Source organism: Sander vitreus, chromosome 12 (genome assembly GCF_031162955.1).
Source record: "Sander vitreus isolate 19-12246 chromosome 12, sanVit1, whole genome shotgun sequence".
In the NCBI taxonomy this organism is placed as follows: Eukaryota; Metazoa; Chordata; class Actinopteri; order Perciformes; family Percidae; genus Sander; species Sander vitreus.
Genome location: NC_135866.1, coordinates 17,523,105 through 17,543,945, shown reverse-complemented (window position 1 = coordinate 17,543,945; position 20,841 = coordinate 17,523,105). Strand labels below are relative to the sequence as shown.

General features: G+C 38.9%; 1 protein-coding gene across 1 annotated transcript in view; it reads left to right on the top strand.

The window, feature by feature from the left end:
- The window catches only part of LOC144526277 (dynein axonemal heavy chain 8-like), a 39,266-nt gene extending 19,470 nt beyond the window's left edge, over positions 1–19,796 (top strand). Inside the window, exons 37-92 of the mRNA XM_078263640.1 lie at positions 64–227; positions 780–882; positions 1,257–1,361; positions 1,696–1,857; positions 2,973–3,197; positions 3,304–3,476; positions 3,578–3,756; positions 3,834–4,021; positions 4,102–4,188; positions 4,283–4,390; positions 4,473–4,607; positions 4,704–4,865; positions 4,963–5,209; positions 5,537–5,778; positions 5,885–6,025; positions 6,128–6,359; positions 6,486–6,628; positions 6,735–6,869; positions 6,956–7,078; positions 7,162–7,375; positions 7,462–7,571; positions 7,657–7,820; positions 7,904–8,096; positions 8,189–8,311; positions 8,400–8,530; positions 9,192–9,345; positions 9,555–9,719; positions 9,921–10,147; positions 10,264–10,382; positions 10,494–10,597; positions 10,892–11,068; positions 11,152–11,319; positions 11,550–11,765; positions 11,991–12,128; positions 12,209–12,336; positions 12,461–12,632; positions 12,717–12,872; positions 12,954–13,109; positions 13,194–13,376; positions 13,655–13,760; positions 13,861–14,113; positions 14,282–14,472; positions 14,570–14,691; positions 15,553–15,668; positions 15,760–15,962; positions 16,078–16,151; positions 16,269–16,421; positions 16,568–16,723; positions 17,328–17,444; positions 17,527–17,628; positions 17,730–17,890; positions 18,063–18,219; positions 18,304–18,456; positions 18,744–18,933; positions 19,205–19,326; positions 19,509–19,796. Of these exons, the coding sequence (XP_078119766.1) occupies positions 64–227; positions 780–882; positions 1,257–1,361; positions 1,696–1,857; positions 2,973–3,197; positions 3,304–3,476; positions 3,578–3,756; positions 3,834–4,021; positions 4,102–4,188; positions 4,283–4,390; positions 4,473–4,607; positions 4,704–4,865; positions 4,963–5,209; positions 5,537–5,778; positions 5,885–6,025; positions 6,128–6,359; positions 6,486–6,628; positions 6,735–6,869; positions 6,956–7,078; positions 7,162–7,375; positions 7,462–7,571; positions 7,657–7,820; positions 7,904–8,096; positions 8,189–8,311; positions 8,400–8,530; positions 9,192–9,345; positions 9,555–9,719; positions 9,921–10,147; positions 10,264–10,382; positions 10,494–10,597; positions 10,892–11,068; positions 11,152–11,319; positions 11,550–11,765; positions 11,991–12,128; positions 12,209–12,336; positions 12,461–12,632; positions 12,717–12,872; positions 12,954–13,109; positions 13,194–13,376; positions 13,655–13,760; positions 13,861–14,113; positions 14,282–14,472; positions 14,570–14,691; positions 15,553–15,668; positions 15,760–15,962; positions 16,078–16,151; positions 16,269–16,421; positions 16,568–16,723; positions 17,328–17,444; positions 17,527–17,628; positions 17,730–17,890; positions 18,063–18,219; positions 18,304–18,456; positions 18,744–18,933; positions 19,205–19,326; positions 19,509–19,796 (8,916 nt within the window). The remainder of the gene's footprint in view (positions 1–63; positions 228–779; positions 883–1,256; positions 1,362–1,695; positions 1,858–2,972; positions 3,198–3,303; positions 3,477–3,577; positions 3,757–3,833; positions 4,022–4,101; positions 4,189–4,282; positions 4,391–4,472; positions 4,608–4,703; positions 4,866–4,962; positions 5,210–5,536; positions 5,779–5,884; positions 6,026–6,127; positions 6,360–6,485; positions 6,629–6,734; positions 6,870–6,955; positions 7,079–7,161; positions 7,376–7,461; positions 7,572–7,656; positions 7,821–7,903; positions 8,097–8,188; positions 8,312–8,399; positions 8,531–9,191; positions 9,346–9,554; positions 9,720–9,920; positions 10,148–10,263; positions 10,383–10,493; positions 10,598–10,891; positions 11,069–11,151; positions 11,320–11,549; positions 11,766–11,990; positions 12,129–12,208; positions 12,337–12,460; positions 12,633–12,716; positions 12,873–12,953; positions 13,110–13,193; positions 13,377–13,654; positions 13,761–13,860; positions 14,114–14,281; positions 14,473–14,569; positions 14,692–15,552; positions 15,669–15,759; positions 15,963–16,077; positions 16,152–16,268; positions 16,422–16,567; positions 16,724–17,327; positions 17,445–17,526; positions 17,629–17,729; positions 17,891–18,062; positions 18,220–18,303; positions 18,457–18,743; positions 18,934–19,204; positions 19,327–19,508) is intronic.
- Positions 19,797–20,841: the final 1,045 nt, after the last annotated feature.

Genomic DNA, 20,841 nt, shown 5'->3' with positions numbered 1-20,841 from the left:
TATTTTGAAAATCACAATGTTGCGCTCTTCCTTGTAATGTGCAAAAATACTTTCCCAATGTAGGAGGCAAAGCGTTTTCAGAATATTGACAAGTCCTGGATTACGATCATGCAGCGAGCCCAAAAAGTCCCAAATGTGGTGGAATGCTGTGTGGGTGATCCAATTCTGGGACAGCTCCTACCAGATCTTCAGAAACAGCTGGAGTTCTGTCAAAAATCTCTCGCAGGGTAATGCTTTGTAAAGCTCTTTTTGTAGTTTATTGCTTTTTGTTATAGCGATCAGTGGGGATAAAGAGATTTTACTTAAAACTCTTCTACGTAGTGCTACCTTGTTAGTGCATTGTCTTCAATTGCATGTTTTTCAATTTCAGTGACCTTCTCTAGTTTTTCTACAAATTGCCACTGTCAGAATTCTGTAAAACAAAACACTAATGTATGAGAGATTCAAGCCATATAGAAGTGTGCTTGTTTAGCAACAACCTCATCGCAAAGTATCTGCAAAAAAAACCTTTTTATTGAATCACTTGTATTTGATGGTTCTTCACATGTTTTTGTAATTCAATTTCCATTCATCCGACTTAATTACTATTGATTTATTTTTTTCATTTAATTTGGTTACTCATGCCTTGCAAATGCTTTGGTAAAGTTGAGGGAGGTGATGTGTATTTAATGTGTTTTATTGTGATGTCTGTCTTGAGTCAGCAATTTCCCTTTTCTCCAAGACAATTTCTCAATATATTAACCTTCACCTTAAACTGGAGATGTAATCTGACTCAACAGGTACCTGGAGAAAAAGAGGCTCCTCTTTCCACGGTTCTTCTTTGTGTCTGATCCGGCCCTTTTGGAAATCCTCGGGCAAGCCAGTGATTCTCACACAATTCAGGTTAGAACATTGATTTTCGCTATTAAAAAAAGTTTTTAAATAACCTGTGAAGTGTAAAAAAGTGTTCCTCAAAAATCACAGTTCCTCAAAAACTTTGTATGAAAATAAGACAGAGGAAGATAGGATTAGGATGTAACCCAAGTACAAATACATATCAGAAAAAAGGTTGAAGGATTTCATAGCTTTGCTTATGAACTGCTACACTTTTTAAACAAAAAACATCTGGCACATAATTTCTACGATTGTCCTTTGATAGTGACAAAATATACACAACAAAATGTTAAAATTGTAATCTGTCATATGTTTATGGATTTTTTTAACTTGTTTGGTATAAATGTAGTAAAGCTAATTTTAGGTACAATTATTTTTTTCAGTCACATCTTCTTGGAGTGTTTGACAATGTTAATGAAGTGGAGTTTCATTCAACTGAGTATGACAAGATGTTGGCTGTTAGTTCACAAGAGGGAGAGAAACTACCGGTATGTAATGCTAATTGCATTTGCAGAATATAAATATAATGTAGAAATGCATGTGTTACTCTTAATGTCAAGCACTTTTTTGCAGCTGGTCTAAATGGAGCTGATTTTAATTTCATTATTTATTGTTGGGAATCTAACAATGCATCATATAGCAGAGTGTGTCTTGTGTTTTGTTTGTGAAATCTTAATATAAAAAATAATTTGTAACTGCAGTGTAGGAGACAATATGGAGGAAAACTACCTTAAAATTGTATTTGAGTAAATGCACTTTGTTGCTTTCCTGTACTCATCAGAAGTATAGTATATTATAGTAAATGTGTGTTTGTGGTTTCAGCTGGACAGTCCTGTCATGGCACAGGGACCAGTAGAGCTCTGGCTCGGGGAGCTGTTGTTACAACAGCAGGCTTCATTACACTCTGTTATCAAGGCTTCAGATCTAGAGATCAACGATGAAGACTTTGATCTTCTCTCTTTCCTCAACAAGTTTCAAGCACAGGTCAGAAGACTGAAGTTAATTTTTTATATTATGTTGACAGTTGTCATGCTAGTGGCACCCTAATTCCTTTGTATTAGACATTAGGTCAACACCAGGCTTGTACAAGGTATAATTGTGGTAGAATGTCTAAATTGATTAAATCTGATACTACGAACAAAGTATAACAAGTCAAAACTGTGACAAACAACTGTCCACCTCACACAACAGAGGTTTTATACTGTACTCTTGAAGAAAATCCTCATTTTCTTCTCAATTTAGGAAAGGCTTATTCATATTCTGATCAAACTATTACATGGTAATCACTTGACAACTCAGCCTGAGTGTCCATAATTTTGACCTCATGAAATATCTGCAACGTTGATCATGACTTTATCTTGCTAATTCGCTGTTCTCTTCCTTCCTTCATCAGTGACTGAGGCAGCCTAACAAATGTTAGCCATGGTCCTTTATATATTCTTGGATTTATTTTGTGTCAGAAGTTTGTAAAATAGCAAAAATGAATATACTTGTAGTGTTGAGAGATATAAAGAAATCCAGGTGACTGTCAGGGAAATAGCGAGGCTTGCACCCAGATGCAGAGTTGAGGAATTTATTGAACCAAAACTTACAACAAAAAGTGTCCAGAGGTTGGCAGGCAGGCACACACGAAAATGATCCAAAGGCATGAAAGCCAGGAAGCAAGACAAGAGAGCAAGACAAAACACTAGACCTGGAAGACAAAAACATGCAATACAAGACAATGATCCTACACGAGACAAAGACAGCACAGAGATTAAATACACAAGGTAATGAGGTTGAAACAAGGGGCAGGTGACACAAGGGCTCAGGAACCGGTGAAACACATCAGGGCGGGGCAGACAGTCAGACAGGAGGGAAAACACAAGGCAGAAGGTAAAACAAGACATGACAAGGGAGAAAACAGAGACTTCAAAATAAAACAGGAAAAACTACAACAGAAACTCACAATTGTGACAGTGACATCAGTAGTTGTTTTTAATACATGATGGCACCGCAACTTATGTACAGTGTTTTAGCTCATACTTTTAGGTTGCATTCAGATAATTCACTTAAGGAGTTGCATCTTTTCATGCAATATTTTTCTTTTACTTTTTTAGGTGGGCTTGTTGGGAATCCAGATGCTTTGGACAAGAGATTCAGAAGAGGCACTGCAAAATGCTGAGGATGACAGGGAGATAATGCCTCTTACCAAAAAGAAATTCCTAAATCTACTCAGCGCACTTATTAAACAAACCACCTGTGACCTGACCAAATTTGACAGAGTCAAATATGAGACGCTTGTCACAATCCATGTACACCAGAGTGATATATTTAATGACCTAGTAGGTTCTTTACAAAGTCTTACTTGGTCATGGCTCCTATTATATTATTAACTGACTGTTATTGTCATTTATTTATCACGTTAAGATTGATATCCTTTTTCCTTAGGTAAAAAAGCGTATAAAATCTGTCAGTGACTTTGAATGGCTGAAGCAGAGCAGATTTTACTTCAAGGAGGACCTGGATAAGGTCCTTGTGTCTATTACTAATGTGGACTTCATTTATCAGAATGAGTTCCTAGGCTGTACCGACCGTCTGGTCATCACCCCTCTAACTGACAGGCAAGAGAAGAGGAATTTGATTTTGTATCTTAATTATTGAATTCAATTTTCATATAATGTTTAATTTCTAAGTTGAATTGCAAAACTGCTATTATCAACAGGTGTTATATCACACTGTCCCAGGCTCTGGGCATGAGCATGGGAGGAGCTCCTGCAGGGCCAGCCGGCACTGGGAAGACTGAAACCACTAAAGACATGGGTCGCTGCCTCGGCAAGTATGTGGTGGTGTTCAACTGCTCGGACCAAATGGACTTTAGAGGACTTGGCAGGATATACAAAGGTATCCCAATCAATGAAACAATTCATCCAGCAGTGTGGTGTATAATTTCAGTTATCTCATTATGTATTCTTTTTCAGGCCTTGCACAGTCAGGGTCATGGGGCTGCTTTGATGAGTTCAACAGAATCGACCTGCCAGTGCTTTCTGTTGCTGCTCAGCAGATCTACATTGTTCTGATGGCACGCAAGAAACATAAAAGCAGTTTCATCTTTACTGATGGAGACTGTGTTACTCTGAATCCAGAGTTTGGCCTGTTTATCACTATGGTAGGATAAACAAATACACAGGAATCTTAAAAGGAAAAACTAAATATACGCTAAATAATGAGTCACCATTCCATGTCTAGAACCCTGGGTATGCAGGTCGTCAGGAACTTCCTGAAAACCTAAAAGTGCAATTCAGAACAGTGTCAATGATGGTACCAGACCGGCAGGTTGGTCAAGGCTACCTTTGCTGCAAAGTAATATTTTACTTTATGCTCTAGTTTTGACACGTGGTCACTTCTCCATTGTTGTTGTTTTTGGCAGATCATCATGAGAGTCAAACTAGCCAGTTGTGGGTTCAATGACAATGTCGTCTTAGCCCAGAAGTTCTTTGTCCTTTATAAACTGTGTGAAGAACAACTTACAAAACAGGTGAGAATCTTGTGGCTAGTGCTCAATTAATATTTTTGTATCATTATTGACCTACTGACACACAGCCTCTGCTATTCGTCAGGTCCACTATGACTTTGGCCTGAGGAACATCCTGTCTGTGTTAAGAACACTGGGGGCCAATAAAAGAGCACGGCCTGATGACACAGAGTCCAGCATTGTCATGAGAGTGCTGCGTGACATGAATCTTTCTAAACTGGTATGACAGGAACTCAGTGTTGGCCACCAGGGATAGTATAATATATTTTGGAGTTTCAGCAGATACTGTGTATGTGAATCTTTCTGTATGTTTCAGGTGGATGAGGATGAGCCCCTCTTCCTTAGCCTGATCAATGACCTATTCCCTGGTATCCAACTGGATGGGAGCACATATGTTGAACTTCAAGCAGCTGTTGCCCATCAAGTTGAGCTTGCTGGTATTGTCAACCACCCACCATGGAACCTCAAGCTGGTTCAGGTACTATTTGACCGTACGTTAAGCCTCTATTGTGTTTTGTGCGTTATAAAATTATTGTTTGGATTATACGTCAATGATATGTTACTGTTACTATCAGCTTTATGAGTCTTCACGAGTACGCCATGGCCTGATGACTTTGGGCCCAAGTGGAGCTGGGAAGACCATAGTCATCAACCTGCTCATGCGAGCTTTGAGTGAATGTGGAGCCCCAACCAGGGAGTTGCGCATGAACCCCAAAGCGATCACTGCACCACAGATGTTTGGTCGTCTTGATGCAGCCACCAGTGATTGGACTGATGGGATCTTTTCCACTCTGTGGAGAAGGACACTTAAAGCCAAGAAAGGTATGTACACATTCAAAATAATATTTCTTAATTTATTTCACAAATCTTAAACCATCCAAAACACATTAAATACACATATCAATAACTAAATATTATTTGAACCATCGAGTATAAGAACATGAAGCAAGGTTCATATGGATTAGTTGCTTTGTCTGATGAAAGCAGCTTCTGTTAACTTTTGCTTAAACAGCAGACATAAAGTGATGCATGGCTACACCCTAAAATGTTGGTAATACCACCTGTAAATATGGTCTGTCTTTGATGTGGAAGAGCTGTTTGAGAATTTGAGGATTGGATTGTGATGGCTTTGAAATGTATACACTTCAGGGGAGTTCATATGGATTGTGCTGGATGGACCTGTGGACGCCATATGGATTGAGAACCTCAACTCTGTGCTGGATGATAACAAAACACTGACCCTGGCTAATGGTGACCGCATCACTATGTCTCCATCTTGCAAGCTGGTGTTTGAGGTGCACAACATGGATAATGCTTCCCCTGCTACTGTGTCCAGGGTGGGTATGGTCTTCATAAGCTCCTCGGCTCTTAGCTGGCAACCCATACTCCAGGTACAGTTGTTTTGTTAAATCATTAAAGGAGAGAATGTTTGCAGAAAATAAACAATGCTTCTTTTACAATAAAGTGCTTATGTGGAACATGGGCTTTATGTTGTAGGGATGGGCTAACAAACGCAAAGCAAAAGAGGCAGAAAGCATTATGAATTTATACGACAAGATATTTGAAGACACTTACTTAAATATGAAGCAAACCCTTAAACCCAAAATGGAGCTTTTGGAATGCAACTATATAATGCAGGTATGTATGCACAAAAAAAATGCTGAAGACATACGGAATTAGAAGATGGCTCTAAACTTCTTTTGTGAAACACTGAATTATCTGAATATGATCCACCCTCAGTCTGTGAATCTGCTGGAGGGCCTTATCCCAACCAAGGAGACAGGGGGCTTGGTTGGAAGCAAACACCTTGAACGCCTCTTTGTCTTCTGCCTGATGTGGAGCCTGGGAGCCCTTTTGGAGTTAGGGGATAGAGAAAAACTGGAGCATTACATCAGAGCTCATGACAGTGGCATTGATGTACCTCAAACACAGCCAGGAGAGACAATGTTTGAGTACATGGTCAACCCAAACGGTACAGTCATTTCATACATTAAATACCACCTCTTTGCCATCTTTATCTGACTTTTAAGTGAGTGTTTGAAGGACTGTTTGTTTTATCCTGGGCCTACGACTATATGTATTGCACCTTCTGTTTCAGGTGAATGGTGTCATTGGAATAACCATGTGGGGGAGTATGTCTATCCTACTGATCATGTGCCAGACTACGCCTCCATTCTTGTTCCAAATGTTGATAACACAAGAACCTCTTTCCTGCTCGAGACTATTGCCAAACAACGCAAGGTGATCTTGTCTCTTTAAAAATAACAGAAGTATGTTTACTTAGAAAACGTAATTACTTTTTTGCATTACAGTTTATCTGTGAAAGATGAATATTGTATTTGTATAGGCCGTACTGCTCATTGGTGAACAAGGGACAGCAAAGACTGTGATGATAAAAAGCTACACAAAAAAATATGATCCTGAAACAGACCTGTCCAAGTCCCTAAACTTCTCATCTGCAACAGAACCCATCATGTTTCAGGTAGTATATTTATTAGTATGTTCTCTATGCATGGCTTTGTACACTTGTGAATTGGTTTTATTGCAAAACCTTTTTTTTCATTACAGCGAACAGTGGAGAGCTACATTGAGAAAAGGATTGGCAGCACTTATGGACCCCCAGGGGGACGCAGGATGACAGTCTTCATTGATGATATCAACATGCCTATTGTCAATGAATGGGGAGATCAGGTATTTATATAGCAGGGTTTTTTCTTATATATTGACTATTTGTGTTGAGTCTAAATAACTACTGTATGTGACTGTCCAACCAGATCACCAATGAGATAGTACGCCAGATGATGGAAATGAACGGCATGTACAACCTAGACAAACCAGGAGACTTCACCACTATTGTGGACGTACAAGTTCTGGCTGCCATGATTCATCCTGGTGGTGGCAGAAACGACATCCCACAAAGACTGAAAAGACAGTTTACAGTCTTCAACTGTACTCTGCCGTCCAACACCTCCATTGATAAGATCTTTGGTAGCTGTCTCTAAAATCATTAATATTTCTGCTTACTATAGGGTGTATCAGACAGTTAAACTTTTTTTCATGCTTTTTCTCTGTAGGTGTCATTGGCTGTGGATATTTCCATACATGCAGGAAATTCAAGCTTGAGATTTCAGACATGGTAAAGTGTCTTGTGTCTGCTGGAAGGATTGTATGGCAGTGGACAAAGGTAATCATTTAATTGACATTAATTGATTACAGGAATAAGATTTATTAATGAAAACATTACATGATTTCATGATTTTTCATTGAAGGCAAAAATGCTTCCAACACCAGCCAAGTTCCACTACATCTTCAATTTGAGAGACTTGTCCAGGATCTGGCAAGGAATGTTAAACATTAAGGCCGAAGAATGTAATGATATCTCCACTCTCTTGGCTCTTTTCAAGAGTGAATGTATGCGGGTCATTGCTGACAGGTACAGTGCTTACAGACATTAAATTATCTTTTTAAGTACAACAAAATGGCAAAGATGCAAACTGAAACTTTGTTTTGCTTTAGGTTTATTTGCTCTGAGGACCGAGAGTGGTTTGAGAAGGCTGTGTCCCGCGTGATTCAAGAGCATGTTGACCCCAGCCTTGTCGCAGAACTTCATCCTGAGCCCTACTTTGTGGACTTCCTGCGAGATGCTCCCGAGCCCACTGGAGAAGAAGATGAAAATGCCTGTTTTGATGCCCCCAAAATCTATGAACTGGTATAAACTTGGTATTTAGACCATTGTTGAATATCTGTAATATCGATTTAGAAAACGGTCACCAAAACCTAAGCAAACTAACATTCTTCCAGGTGCCAAATTTTGAGTTCTTATCAGAAAAGCTGATGATGTATCAGACCCAGCACAATGAGATCGTAAGGGGCTCCAGCCTAGATCTCGTATTCTTCACGGATGCCATGACTCATCTAGTCAAGGTCAGACTAAAAGCCAATGTAGCTGATGCATATTCTGTTGGGTAAGCTATAGATAATTCTGATTTTTTTGACATTTGCCTTTGTATAGATCTCCCGAATCATTCGAACTGACAATGGTAATGCCCTGCTTGTTGGAGTGGGAGGATCAGGGAAACAGAGCCTGACTCGCCTAGCCTCATACATAGCTGGATACAGCATCTTCCAGATCACATTGACAAGGTAAAAACAGGAAAAAAAATAAAACTTCTGTCAGTATTTGTATGGCAATTTGGAAGAAGACAGCCACGCAGTAACAAGATAAGGTGGTGAATAAGGTGAAAACTCTATAGTCTCTTATATAGTTCTGTATTTTGTTGTTTTGTAACTTTTCTCAAATCATTATTAACTAAATTACATAAAAACAAGGAATTGGACAACTCTCACTGTTTAAAATGCACTACAAAACATTGCTATTACAATATCACCTAATTCCCATCGACTTAAATCTTTTCAAGTAAATTTATATATTAAGTGTTAGTTTGCGAACACTTGTTCACTTTGTCACGTTTTTGTTTTTAATAATTTGATGAAATGTTAAAGGTTGGAAATTGATCATGTTTCCTACTACTTAGTAGCAATGAACAAATTCATTCATCATTTAAGGCCTATATTGTGCAATAGTAGCAACCCTATTACACACACTGTACTTGCACTGTATGTGATATCATGGACTAGACCAAACTGTTAGGTACAGTTAGAAAGCAATAGAATGTACAGTCAGTATACCATTAACCCATGTCCTGTTGGTATCTATCCAAAATTGTGCACTTGCAGGACAATATACAGGATACATTTATTGTAGGTTTTTCTTCTTACACTGCTATCTTTGTTTTTTCATCAGAACATACAACATAAGTAATTTCATGGATGACCTGAAACTGTTATATAAAACAGCTGGGGCTCAGGGAAAAGGCATCACCTTCATCTTTACGGACAATGAAGTAAAAGATGAAGCCTTTCTTGAGTACCTCAACAATGTTCTTTCTTCTGGAGAGGTGAGGACTTCACTTCAACAGTAAAACGTTTGATGTCTTTGAAGCCCCATACCAGCTAAGTCTACATTTAGACAATATAGTTGAGAACGTTTATTCTCATTAAAACAATAATCATTCCTATATCACAGAAAAAAAGAGGTCATACAAAATCAAACTCAAAGAAACGCTTTCATTGATCCTGATTACGTCTGTAAATTATGTGTGTGCAGGTCTCCAACCTTTTTGCTAAAGATGAGATTCAAGAGATAACCCAGAACCTGCTCTCTGTAATGAAAAAGGAGTTTCCTCGTGTACCACCAACCTTTGACAATCTTTATGACTACTTCATATCCCGGTCCAGAAAGAATCTGCATGTAGTTCTTTGCTTTTCACCGGTAGGTTAAAACGTAGTATTTTCGTTACCCATAAGCAATAACCCAAAGGTATTTACATACTTTGTTTACTTTATATTTCTCTGTATTTGTTCGGTATAATGCATGCCAATTCTAAGCTATTGCATTAAACATGCACTTACTAATCTACCCCTGCATAAGTGAATATTCTTATTTGAATTACATTATCTACACTTTTGACAGGTGGGGCAGAAGTTTGGCTCCAGATCCCTGAAGTTTCCAGGGTTAATTTCTGGCTGCACCATGGACTGGTTCACCCCTTGGCCCAGTGATGCTTTGGTGGCTGTATCTAACTGTTTCTTGTCAGAGTTTCTAATAGTTTGCTCTGCTGATGTCAAGGCTTCTGTGGTGACCACCATGGGTACATATCATGACAAAGTATCTGTTGCCTGTGACAGCTACTTTGAAAGGTATAACACGCATCTAGGTTTACACTGTTACATTGATAGTATTGATATTCAGATACTCTCATGTTTTTAGTCCAGATACATATTTTACATGAAGTTTTATGCTGTTCATCTTTCAGGTTTCGAAGAAGAACTCATGTCACCCCTAAATCATACCTCTCTTTTGTGAATGGTTACAAAACACTATACACTGAAAAGTACAACTATATCAACACACTAGCAGAGCGCATGAATGTTGGTAAGAAAGTTTCAGCAGCAAGGTTATGATATGCTATAAAGATGATATGTATGGACAACTTTGCAAGGTCTACTCAGGGCAGGGATTTTAAAAGATGTTACTCATTTCCAGGGTTGAACAAACTGGTGGAGGCAAGTAAGTCTGTGGCTCAACTATCCAAAGTTCTTGAGGTCAAGGAAAAAGAGCTGGCTATAGCATCTGTCAAAGCTGACAAGGTAAATGATAATACAGGCTCCAGCCTGTGTATATGATGATGAATTTTCTAAAATCATAAATTAATAAATTGCATGAAAACAAGCATAAAAGGTTGGAGCAAGTGTGACACACATTGATTATGAGGGGGAAAAGACTTACACAACAGAACATTCATTATTTGGTCAAAGTGAGTTTTCATTGTATAATGAATTTTTAACCCCCAGGTTTTGAAAACTGTATGAAAGGTAAATAGCTTATTGGTGTTTATGTGATACCATTTATTACGCGAGACATTTCTTGTTGCGTTCACATAGGTGGTGGCAGAGGTGACAGTCAGTGCTGAAGCTGCTACCATTGTAAAGAATGAGGTCCAGGTTGTGAAGGATAGAGCCCAGAAAATTGTGGATGGAATTGAGAAAGAGAAGGCTTTTGCAATGGAAAAACTGGAGGCTGCCAAGCCAGCTTTAGAAGAGGCTAAAGCTGCACTAAATGTGAGATTTGTGTAATTTGTTTTCATATTTGTGTATATACACTATATATAGTGCATTACATGATATAATGAAAAATCTTACAGACCATCAAGCCTGCTGACATTGCAACTGTGAGGAAATTAGCCAAGCCTCCACATCTGATCATGAGGATTATGGACGCCTGCCTGCTGTTATTTCAAAGGAAGTTGGACACAGTCTCTATTGATCCAGAACGACATTGTCTTAAGCCATCATGGTCAGAAGCACTGAAGGTAACTAAAATTATTTCTGTTAAATTTTAGTTGTTGGGATTCTGCTCTAATTACTCATAACCTGCACATTGTATGCACTTTCTGTAATTTCACATAGAGAGACATAATTGTTGTCTGTATGTAAGTTCCCAAATGTGTTTTGTATTGTTAATAATAATAATAACATAAAATCAACATTGTTAAGTTACTTATGGCTCCCTTTTGTCACATTTTCCTTCTCTACTTTTTAGCTCATTAGTGCTACTGGTTTTTTGACAAACCTCCAGCAGTTCCAAAAGGACAAAATTAATGGGGAAACAGTAGAACTGCTGCAGCCTTACTTCGAAATGGATGATTACACAATGGAAAATGCCAAGAAAGTGTGTGGTAATGTAGCTGGTTTGCTAGGATGGACCAGGGCTATGTCCACATTCTTTGGCATCAACAAAGAAGTGCTCCCACTCAAGGTAAAGTTGATCTTCATCATGGCAGCTAATCATTTAGACATTTTATAGTTGACTATTGAGTTAATATTGAGTTCACAATGTTCTGCTCTAAGCCTTTTAGGGTGTCACATACATTTTAGGTATATATACAGTAACTGGGACTGCATTGTAGATGTGTATTATTATAATATGATAAAGTACTGCTTTGATTGGTGTTTTGTGAATTGCAATGTCCTTTGTCTGCAGGCTAACCTGGCCATTCAGGCAAACCGGCTGAGAGTGGCTAATAATGAGCTAAGCGGGGCTGAGGCTCAGCTGGCTGAGAAGCAAGCAGAGTTTGACAAAGTCAAGGCCAAATGTGATGCTGCTATGAAAGAGAAACAGGTGTGTTTCAACCTTATAAAACATTTTTAATATTGCATTTACTTTAAGACAGAGATTGAAATTGTGGATTGTTTTTTTAGGACTTGTTGGCTGATGCTAAAATGTGTAGGGATAAAATGCAGGCTGCATCTACACTTATTGACGGACTTAGTGGAGAGAAAATTCGCTGGATAGAGCAAAGCAAAGAATTTAAATCACAGATCAACAGGTAGGATTAAAAAGAAAACGGGGACATGTTTCTTTATTATAATTGGGTCTGGCTTTTTAAGTGGAGATTTATAATTTCTGATTATACAAGCATTTGAATAAGGTAATGTGCTTCTCCTTGGCAGACTTGTGGGGGACGTGCTGCAGCTCACTGGCTTCTTGTCTTACTGTGGGCCCTTCAACCAGAGTTTCCGTGAAATGTTGTTGAAGGACATCTGGGAGAAAGAGCTCAGAAGACATAAAATCCCTTTCACAGAAAACCTCAACCTAATTTCTGCCCTAGTGGACCCTCCCACTGTAAGAACAACATAAACCTCATTTTATTTTACATCACTATACGTTATTAATGTAATAAAACACATGCTTCTGTTTTTGTTTAAGATAAGCGAGTGGAACCTTCAAGGACTCCCAGGAGATGACTTGTCTGTGCAGAATGGCATCATTGTCACAAAAGCAACAAGATATCCCCTCCTCATCGATCCCCAGACTCAGGGCAAGGCTTGGATTAAGCAAAAAGAAAAGGCTAATGCACTCCAAGTACAGTACAACTAAAGTACAATCCAAATGAGTTGTTTTGGTAATATATGGTATGGAACTTATCAGTGATCTCTATTTCAGGTGACATCACTCAACCACAAGTTCTTTCGCTCTCATTTGGAAGACTGTCTTTCTTTGGGACGCCCACTGCTTATTGAAAATGTATGTGAGGAGCTAGATCCTGCCCTTGACAATGTCCTTGAGAAAAACTTTATTAAATCTGGGACCAGTTTCAAGGTAATGTAGCCACCATTCCCACTTGAAATCAACAATACAACTGAAATGTTTCCTCTTCTAAATTCTTGGGTTTGTCTTGTGTAGGTTAAAGTGGGAGACAAAGAGGTAAATGTGATGGATGGCTTCCAGCTCTATATAACCACCAAACTGCCAAATCCAGCATACACCCCAGAAGTCAGTGCCAAGACATCCATCATTGATTTCACTGTAAACATGAAGGGCCTGGAGAACCAGCTCCTTGGTCGTGTCATCCTCAGAGAGAAAAATGTCAGTGTCTATTTTTTCCATGTTATATAAAAATAGTTTTTAATTGGCGGTAAATAATATTACATGAAATGGTGAAAATTGCAGTAACAACTTCAGGCCAGCAGCAAAGTGTTTTAGGAGCATCATGTGGTAGTCTCTAACCGGGTCAATTGTGCTAGGCTAGCTGAATCAATGTTTTCTCATATATAATGTCGTTATTACAGTACAAAGCATGTATATTGATCGTGTCTTGGGATACTCATGAATTTAAGTTCCACTTATAACCATTATTTTAACAGGAACTAGAGGCAGAAAGATTGAAGCTAATTGAGGATGTAACTGCCAATAAGAGAAAGATGCAGGAGTTGGAAGACAACTTGCTGTACAAACTCAGCAGCACAAAAGGTTAGAGTACTGGTGTTGGTTAATGCCAGTTTCTTTGAAGCCATACGGGTAATGTATTTATATATTTCACACAAAAGTGTTTCTGGTTGTGTGATTAAAGGTTCCTTGGTTGATGATGACTCTATGATCGGCATTCTGAGTACAACTAAGCAAACTGCCGCTGAAGTTAGTGCAAAGCTCAGTGTTGCAGCAGACGCAGAGGTGAAGATCAATATAGCTCAAGCGGAATATCGTCCTGTTGCCTCGCGAGGCAGCAGCCTTTACTTCCTTATCACAGAGATGAGCATGGTTAATGTCATGTACCAGACCTCCCTGGGTCAGTTCCTCAAAGTCTTTGACCTGTCACTAGAAAGGTATGGTTTTACCAAAACTGGTTTAAAATATGTCTGAACAATCTTGGTGCTTGTTTTGAGTCTGAAGCCTGTAAGAGGACAGGCTATAGGTGTTATAATGCTCTCCAAGGTGTGCTGATGTAGAAAATAATCGCTGTTTCTCCTGTTTACTATTGTTACGATCTGCAGGTCTGAGAAGTCTTCTAAAACTCAGAAGCGAATTGCAAACATCATTGACTGTCTGTCCTATGAGGTGTTCAGGTACACAGTGAGAGGCCTATATGAAAACCACAAGTTCATCTTCACACTCTTGATGGCTCTTAAGATTGACTTACAGAATAACAAAATAGAGCATGACAAATTTCAGATACTTATCAAAGGTAAGATAATCATCACTGTAGGGGAAAAATGTGATCCACCTTTTTTTTTTTATTATGGTATCTTCTAATATGATGAGTTCTCTAAATATGCAAATAGGTGGCGCAGCTCTTGACCTGAAGACCTGCCCCACAAAGCCATTTAGTTGGATCCTGGATATGATATGGCTAAATGTAGTGGAACTCGGCAAATTGCCACAGTTCACTAACATCATAACCCAGGTGAGAAAAGGTTTCATGGATCATATATCTGGCCATGGCACCTATATGCCAATTTTCCAGTTTCCTCTGCTCTCTAGCACACCTGCCCTTATCAAACAGTAAGGGCTGGTGAGTTCCATCAAGTGTGTTCATAACACAATGAGTATGTTACTAACTCTTTTTGTTGTGTTATTGATTATTCTTTTTTCACTGCTGGGGGCCAATAAACTGATGCCAATGACAGCGGTGTGTATGGTAAAGTTACAGTAGATGGGATGCCATGATGTTATGGATTCACATGTACAGGAAATAAACATTTATAACACAGACATAGTACTTAAGCTCTTAAGTAAGTAAGTATTCTCGTAGACATTTACCTAGCTATTTGGCACTCAGTTAGTGTGATGAAAATCGTTTGAGTATTCATCATCGAACATTAGTTACAACCAGTTCCGACCCGGCCACAATGACTGGTAGTGTGAACCGCTGTCATCGGCTATACTATGTACTGCATTCTACTTGTAGGACTATAGTATACTATCTAGTCAACCAATTTGTTTCCCATTCAGTGAGATTTACCCCATTTTACCAGTGCTTACAGTGATCGGTTAAAGCTAGTTTTTTTATGGCTGTGTTGACAAAAGTCTTTTTTTTAACAGTGCTGCAGCGTACACTCAGTCCCTTCCAGTCAGATGCTCTCTACATTATTTTTTACTTTGATACGTATAATGGCAGGAAAAACAGGTCCTTAAAGTTGCTATTTATTATATTATATATATTATATTGAATTGTCTATGCACATTGTAAAGCACTTTGTGACCCTGTCTGTGAAAAGCGCTGTATAAAAATGTTTTACTTGCTTACTATTGATATATTTTGTAGGTATCTCAAAATGGAAAACTCTGGAAAGCATGGCTCAATCTTGATGCCCCAGAGGAAGGTGTCATCCCTGATGGATACAACTCCCTTGATGTGTTCCTTAAACTTTTGTTAATAAGGTTGGATCCTGCTACCAGTCATGTTGCTTATGTGGTCAAATACACAATATGATGTTTAATACAATATTATTGCACACTATTTCTTTCACAGGTCTTGGTGCCCAGACCGTACCTTGTCTCAGGCCAGGAAGTATGTAGGAGAATCCTTGGGCATGAGGTTTGCTGAGCCGATCATCTTGAACCTTCAAAGCACATGGGAGGAGAGTGACCCTCGCACCCCACTAATTTGCTTCCTTTCTATGGGCTCAGATCCTACTGACCAAATTGAAGCACTTTCTAAGAAACTTGAACTTGGTGAGCTTTACTGCCCTATTAAACTTACAACTTGTATAAGCTTCTCATCTTAACCTTAATTAATTGTACATCCGCTGCATTTCATGATCTCACTACATTGTGCTGTGTCTTATAGAATGTAGAGCTATATCCATGGGGCAAGGACAGGAGGTGCATGCAAGGAAGCTTGTTCAGACATCAATGACGCATGTATGTATATATAAGATAAGGAAGTACAGTAGTACGGTACGTTGTATGAATGAGTACATTAAAGTGATGGCCTACCATTTCACCTGATCTGTTGTCTCTGTATCTGGATATGTATAGGGAGGCTGGGTCCTTCTGCAAAATTGTCACCTGGGCCTGGAGTTTATGGATGAGTTGCTAGACACTATCACAACTGCAGAGACCATGCATGATACTTTCAGGGTGTGGATCACCACAGAACCACACGATCAGTTCTCCATCACACTTCTACAGGTGACCCTTTCAAAAGCTATTATGTAAAGCATTATAAAATTATTAGTTCATTTATAACTTTACTTCCTGACCTAGCCTCCACTAATACTGAGGTGAATGTATATACAGTACACAAGCTTAAATCAATGCCACCCCTTTTCCTCTAGTCCTCCATCAAGTTTACCAACGATCCACCCCAGGGAGTGCGTGCTGGCTTGAAACGAACATTTGCAGGAATTTCACAGAACCAGTTGGAAGTCAGCAACCTGCCCATGTGGAAGCCCATGCTGTACAGTGTGGCCTTTCTCCACACTGCTGTGCAGGTACTGTCCATTCCAAGGTCATGGATTAGGTAGAGGAACTTTATTTATAGGAGTCAATGAAAAAAAAAAAAGTAGTACAGTTCAGACTAGAAGCAAAGCAAAATATCAAAATAATCCTGTCATAGACTTCATTTGATGAATTTTAGTTTTTCGTGTTATATAAATGTAGGATGTCATGAAAAATGCTATTCAATATTGCACACATTCCCAAAAAATGGAGATAAAATGAATATATGGAAATTAGACTTTCAGAGTGACTATATGATGAATGAAAATAGTAAATTCTAGTCAAATGTCACGCTTGTCAAAATGTTTTGTGTGACTATCTGGTGTATTTGTTTGGTGCTCATCACTTGTCATAACAGGGAAGTCAATCTGATAGTCTAATATGTTTGAGTCATTCATGTTTTTAAACGGCAATGTGCGCTTAACTATTATAAATAAATTATTTGAACAATATTATAGAATGTACTTGTGTTCTTGATTTTTTTTTTTTTTCCAAGACAGGGATGTATGTTATTTATGTATGTTTTTCTTTTGTACGATTTGAAGCTCATTCACTTGATTTTATTTCTAATCATGTGTTGTATTGCTTTCTTTTGAGGAACGACGCAAATTTGGGCCATTGGGTTGGAACATACCATATGAGTTCAACTCTGCTGATTTCACTGCAAGTGTTGAATTCGTTGAGAGACACTTGGATGATTGCGGCCCCAGGAAGGTTAGAATTCTGCAACAGCGGTCTAACTTTTTTTTTCTTTTTTTTAACTTCTTACCTAACATCATTTTGTGCTTTCCCACAGGATGTGTCCTGGGTAACTGTGCGATACATGCTAGCTGAGGTGCAATATGGAGGAAGGGTTACAGATGACTATGACAAACGCCTACTCAAGTGTTTCTCGCGTGTAATAATCCCATTTTTGTGTTCCTTCATTCATTCATCTCCTTGATCAATAATTTCATTGAATCTGTTACAATACATGATAATGGGTGTTTTTCATTGCAGGTGTGGTTCAGTAAAAAGATGTTTGACCCCTCATTCTGCTTCTACACGGGTTACAAAATTCCAGTGTGCAAGACAGTAGACGAGTACATGGAATGTATTCAGAGCTTGCCCACTGTGGATTCGCCCCAGGCGTTGGGGCTGCATCCTAATGCTGATATCACGTAAGGAAACGTTATCCAAAAACTATTATCAAAGCCACTCTTACTACGGAGTCTCTTAAGCAATTAGTGATTAGTGTACTTAGTGATAGATACTGTGCTTATATTGTGTTATTATAATGGGAAATTGTATTGCTAACATAGCTTTTATGCTTACATGTTCAATGTTGACCAGGTATCAGACGAACACATCTGCTGAAGTTCTCGACACAATCACGAATATCCAGCCCAAGGAAAGCGCAGGGGGATCAGGAGTGACTCGGGAGTCTATTGTTCACAACATGGCGCAGGACATGTTGGGGAAACTGCCCCCTAATTATGTGCCACATGAGGTTAGGTTGTCTGGTAAATAGGATTTTAGTCACCACTTTTTGCAACAACTAAAATCTAAATTCTGCAATTTTTGTGGGTTTAAGGTCAAAGCCAGGCTGTTGAAGATGGGAGCTCTGAACCCAATGAACATATTCCTACGTCAGGAGGTGGATCGGATGCAAAGGATCATCAGTGTGGTGCGCACTAGTCTGACTGACCTAAATTTGGCCATTGATGGTACTATCATAATGAGCGAGGTCAGATCACTAATTCACCCATTGCTCATTCTGAAACACCAGCGCTTTACTGTTTTTCTCAGAATACTCACACATGAATTACGTTTGTAATTCCATTCTAACATTTCTTTCCACAATTAATATTCACTGAATATTTGCATATTGCAATACTGAAACATGTTTTTTTTTATGTAATAAAGTGCAAACATATTTTTTATTTCTGAAATCCCATATGATGATTGAATTGTTTTTAATTGTCATGAGGGTGTAAATTCCTGTGACACTTCTGATCTGTACTTGACTCCTAGAACCTCCGTGATGCCCTGGACAATATTTTTGATGCCCGTGTGCCAAACCTGTGGAAGAAAATCTCCTGGGAGTCTTCCACACTGGGCTTTTGGTTCACAGAGCTTCTGGAGAGAAACAAACAGTTCCGCAGTTGGGTGTTTGAAGGAAGACCCAAAACCTTTTGGATGACCGGCTTCTTCAACCCCCAGGGTGAGTAACAGGTTTTTGTAAAGTAAGGCATTATTAGAGTTTTCTCACACCAATAAATATAATGAACACAAGGCTTGTTGTATTAATGCTTAAGTCACTGTAGTTTTGAGCATAAAGGAACAAATTCAATCCGGTTGATTGAGACATACTGAGTTTGACGGTGTGGTAAATTGTGCTAAATGAAGACCTTCAGCCAATGACCCAAGGTCAGCTGGGGTTAAATTGATATCGGACTTATGCTAATAATGTCTTTCCTGGGGTATGTTTCCAGGGTTCCTAACAGCTATGAGACAAGAAGTAACAAGGGCAAACAAAGGCTGGGCTCTGGACACTGTTACCCTGACCAACAAAGTACTGAAGCAGGCACAGGAGGAGATCACAGCCTCACCTACAGTCAGTCAAAAAGCATGGAGATACTAACAATATATCTGATTTCAAATTCAGCTCACACTTACATTTATGATAAACTTGGTTGGACATTACAATAACCATGACAGTATTTTCTGCTGAGCAATTGATGTTTATTCTTTTAGGAAACATGCATTTTTCTGTCACTGACTTCCTTTCCTCAACAGGAGGGAGTTTATGTTTATGGTCTGTACCTGGATGGTGCTGGCTGGGACAGGAAGAACACTTATCTCATTGAGTCCTCACCCAAAGTGCTGTTCACCCCCTTGCCTGTCATCCACATGTTTGCCGTCAATTCCACTGCCCCCGTGGATCCTAAGCTCTATGTCTGCCCCGTCTACAAAAAACCAAGGCGCACAGACCTGAATTACATCACAGCGGTGGTGTTGCCTACCATTCAGTCACCAGACCACTGGATCTTGCGTGGGGTTGCCCTGCTCTGCGACATCAAATGAAAGATAGCTGCATGTCTTTATTATTGTGTCATATTGCTTAAAGGGCAAATAAATGTATTTTGAATGTCAAATGGATGTCAAGACTTATACTTAAGATAGCTACTAGTTATAATGCAGTGATAAACAAATGCCATACCATTTATGTATGTTCTAGTAGTTGACAAATCATTCCAGTTAGTAATCAGGTTTTCTTTTGCTCTTTTATGCATTTAATTCAAAGTGCCATCAGTGTATTGGTCAGGTAGCATGAGTGACATATCAAATGTTGCAGTTAAATTACATGTTTATTGAATAACTGATCACAACCACACTGCTGGAATACTTGAGAAAGTATGAATGCTCTTGGTACATGTAGTCATTTATACATTTTCTGTTGAGTTCTTTTTTTATCTGACATAAAAGGCTTGACAACGGTATTGGAAGGTATTGGACAGGTATGACTAAAAAGTGAGCTCTCAACACTATAAAATGGGAGGGACCCTGTTAACCTGAAGCAAAGGAAACCGCTAAGTTGACTTAGTGAAGAAGATCGCAGGTCTCAGGAGTTATCCTTCTCTTCCGTGGAGAAGATGGCAGTCGTCTCTCCCTTCTGCAGGTTAGATGAAATGGCTGGTTGTACAGCGATTTCTCAAGATCCAGAATGTGTTGCAATGAACACAAAACAGTCTGTTATTCGTTCATTCATTCGTCAGCAAGGTAAATAACTGCTAAAACTGCTTAAAAGTACAAATGTTTGACTGGATGGATTGAACATGCAACCCTCCAGTTATCAAGCCAAGTCCCTACGGACTGAGCTACTGCTGCACATCAAAAAAGATTATTACAAAAGATATTGACTTTAAAACTGTTCACAATCTCCCCTTTAGTAAAGTTCTAAAAAGCAATAACATGTAACAGAAATGGGAGGTCTGTAATCTTTGAAAAACCCTTTTTACAAATATAACATGGCAAAGAGGAAGAGACTCACTGGCACTCACTAATATGGGGTCAGCGTTAGAGTTAAGCATTTATTAGTCAGTTAAGGTTAAGATGAGTAACAGGAAGT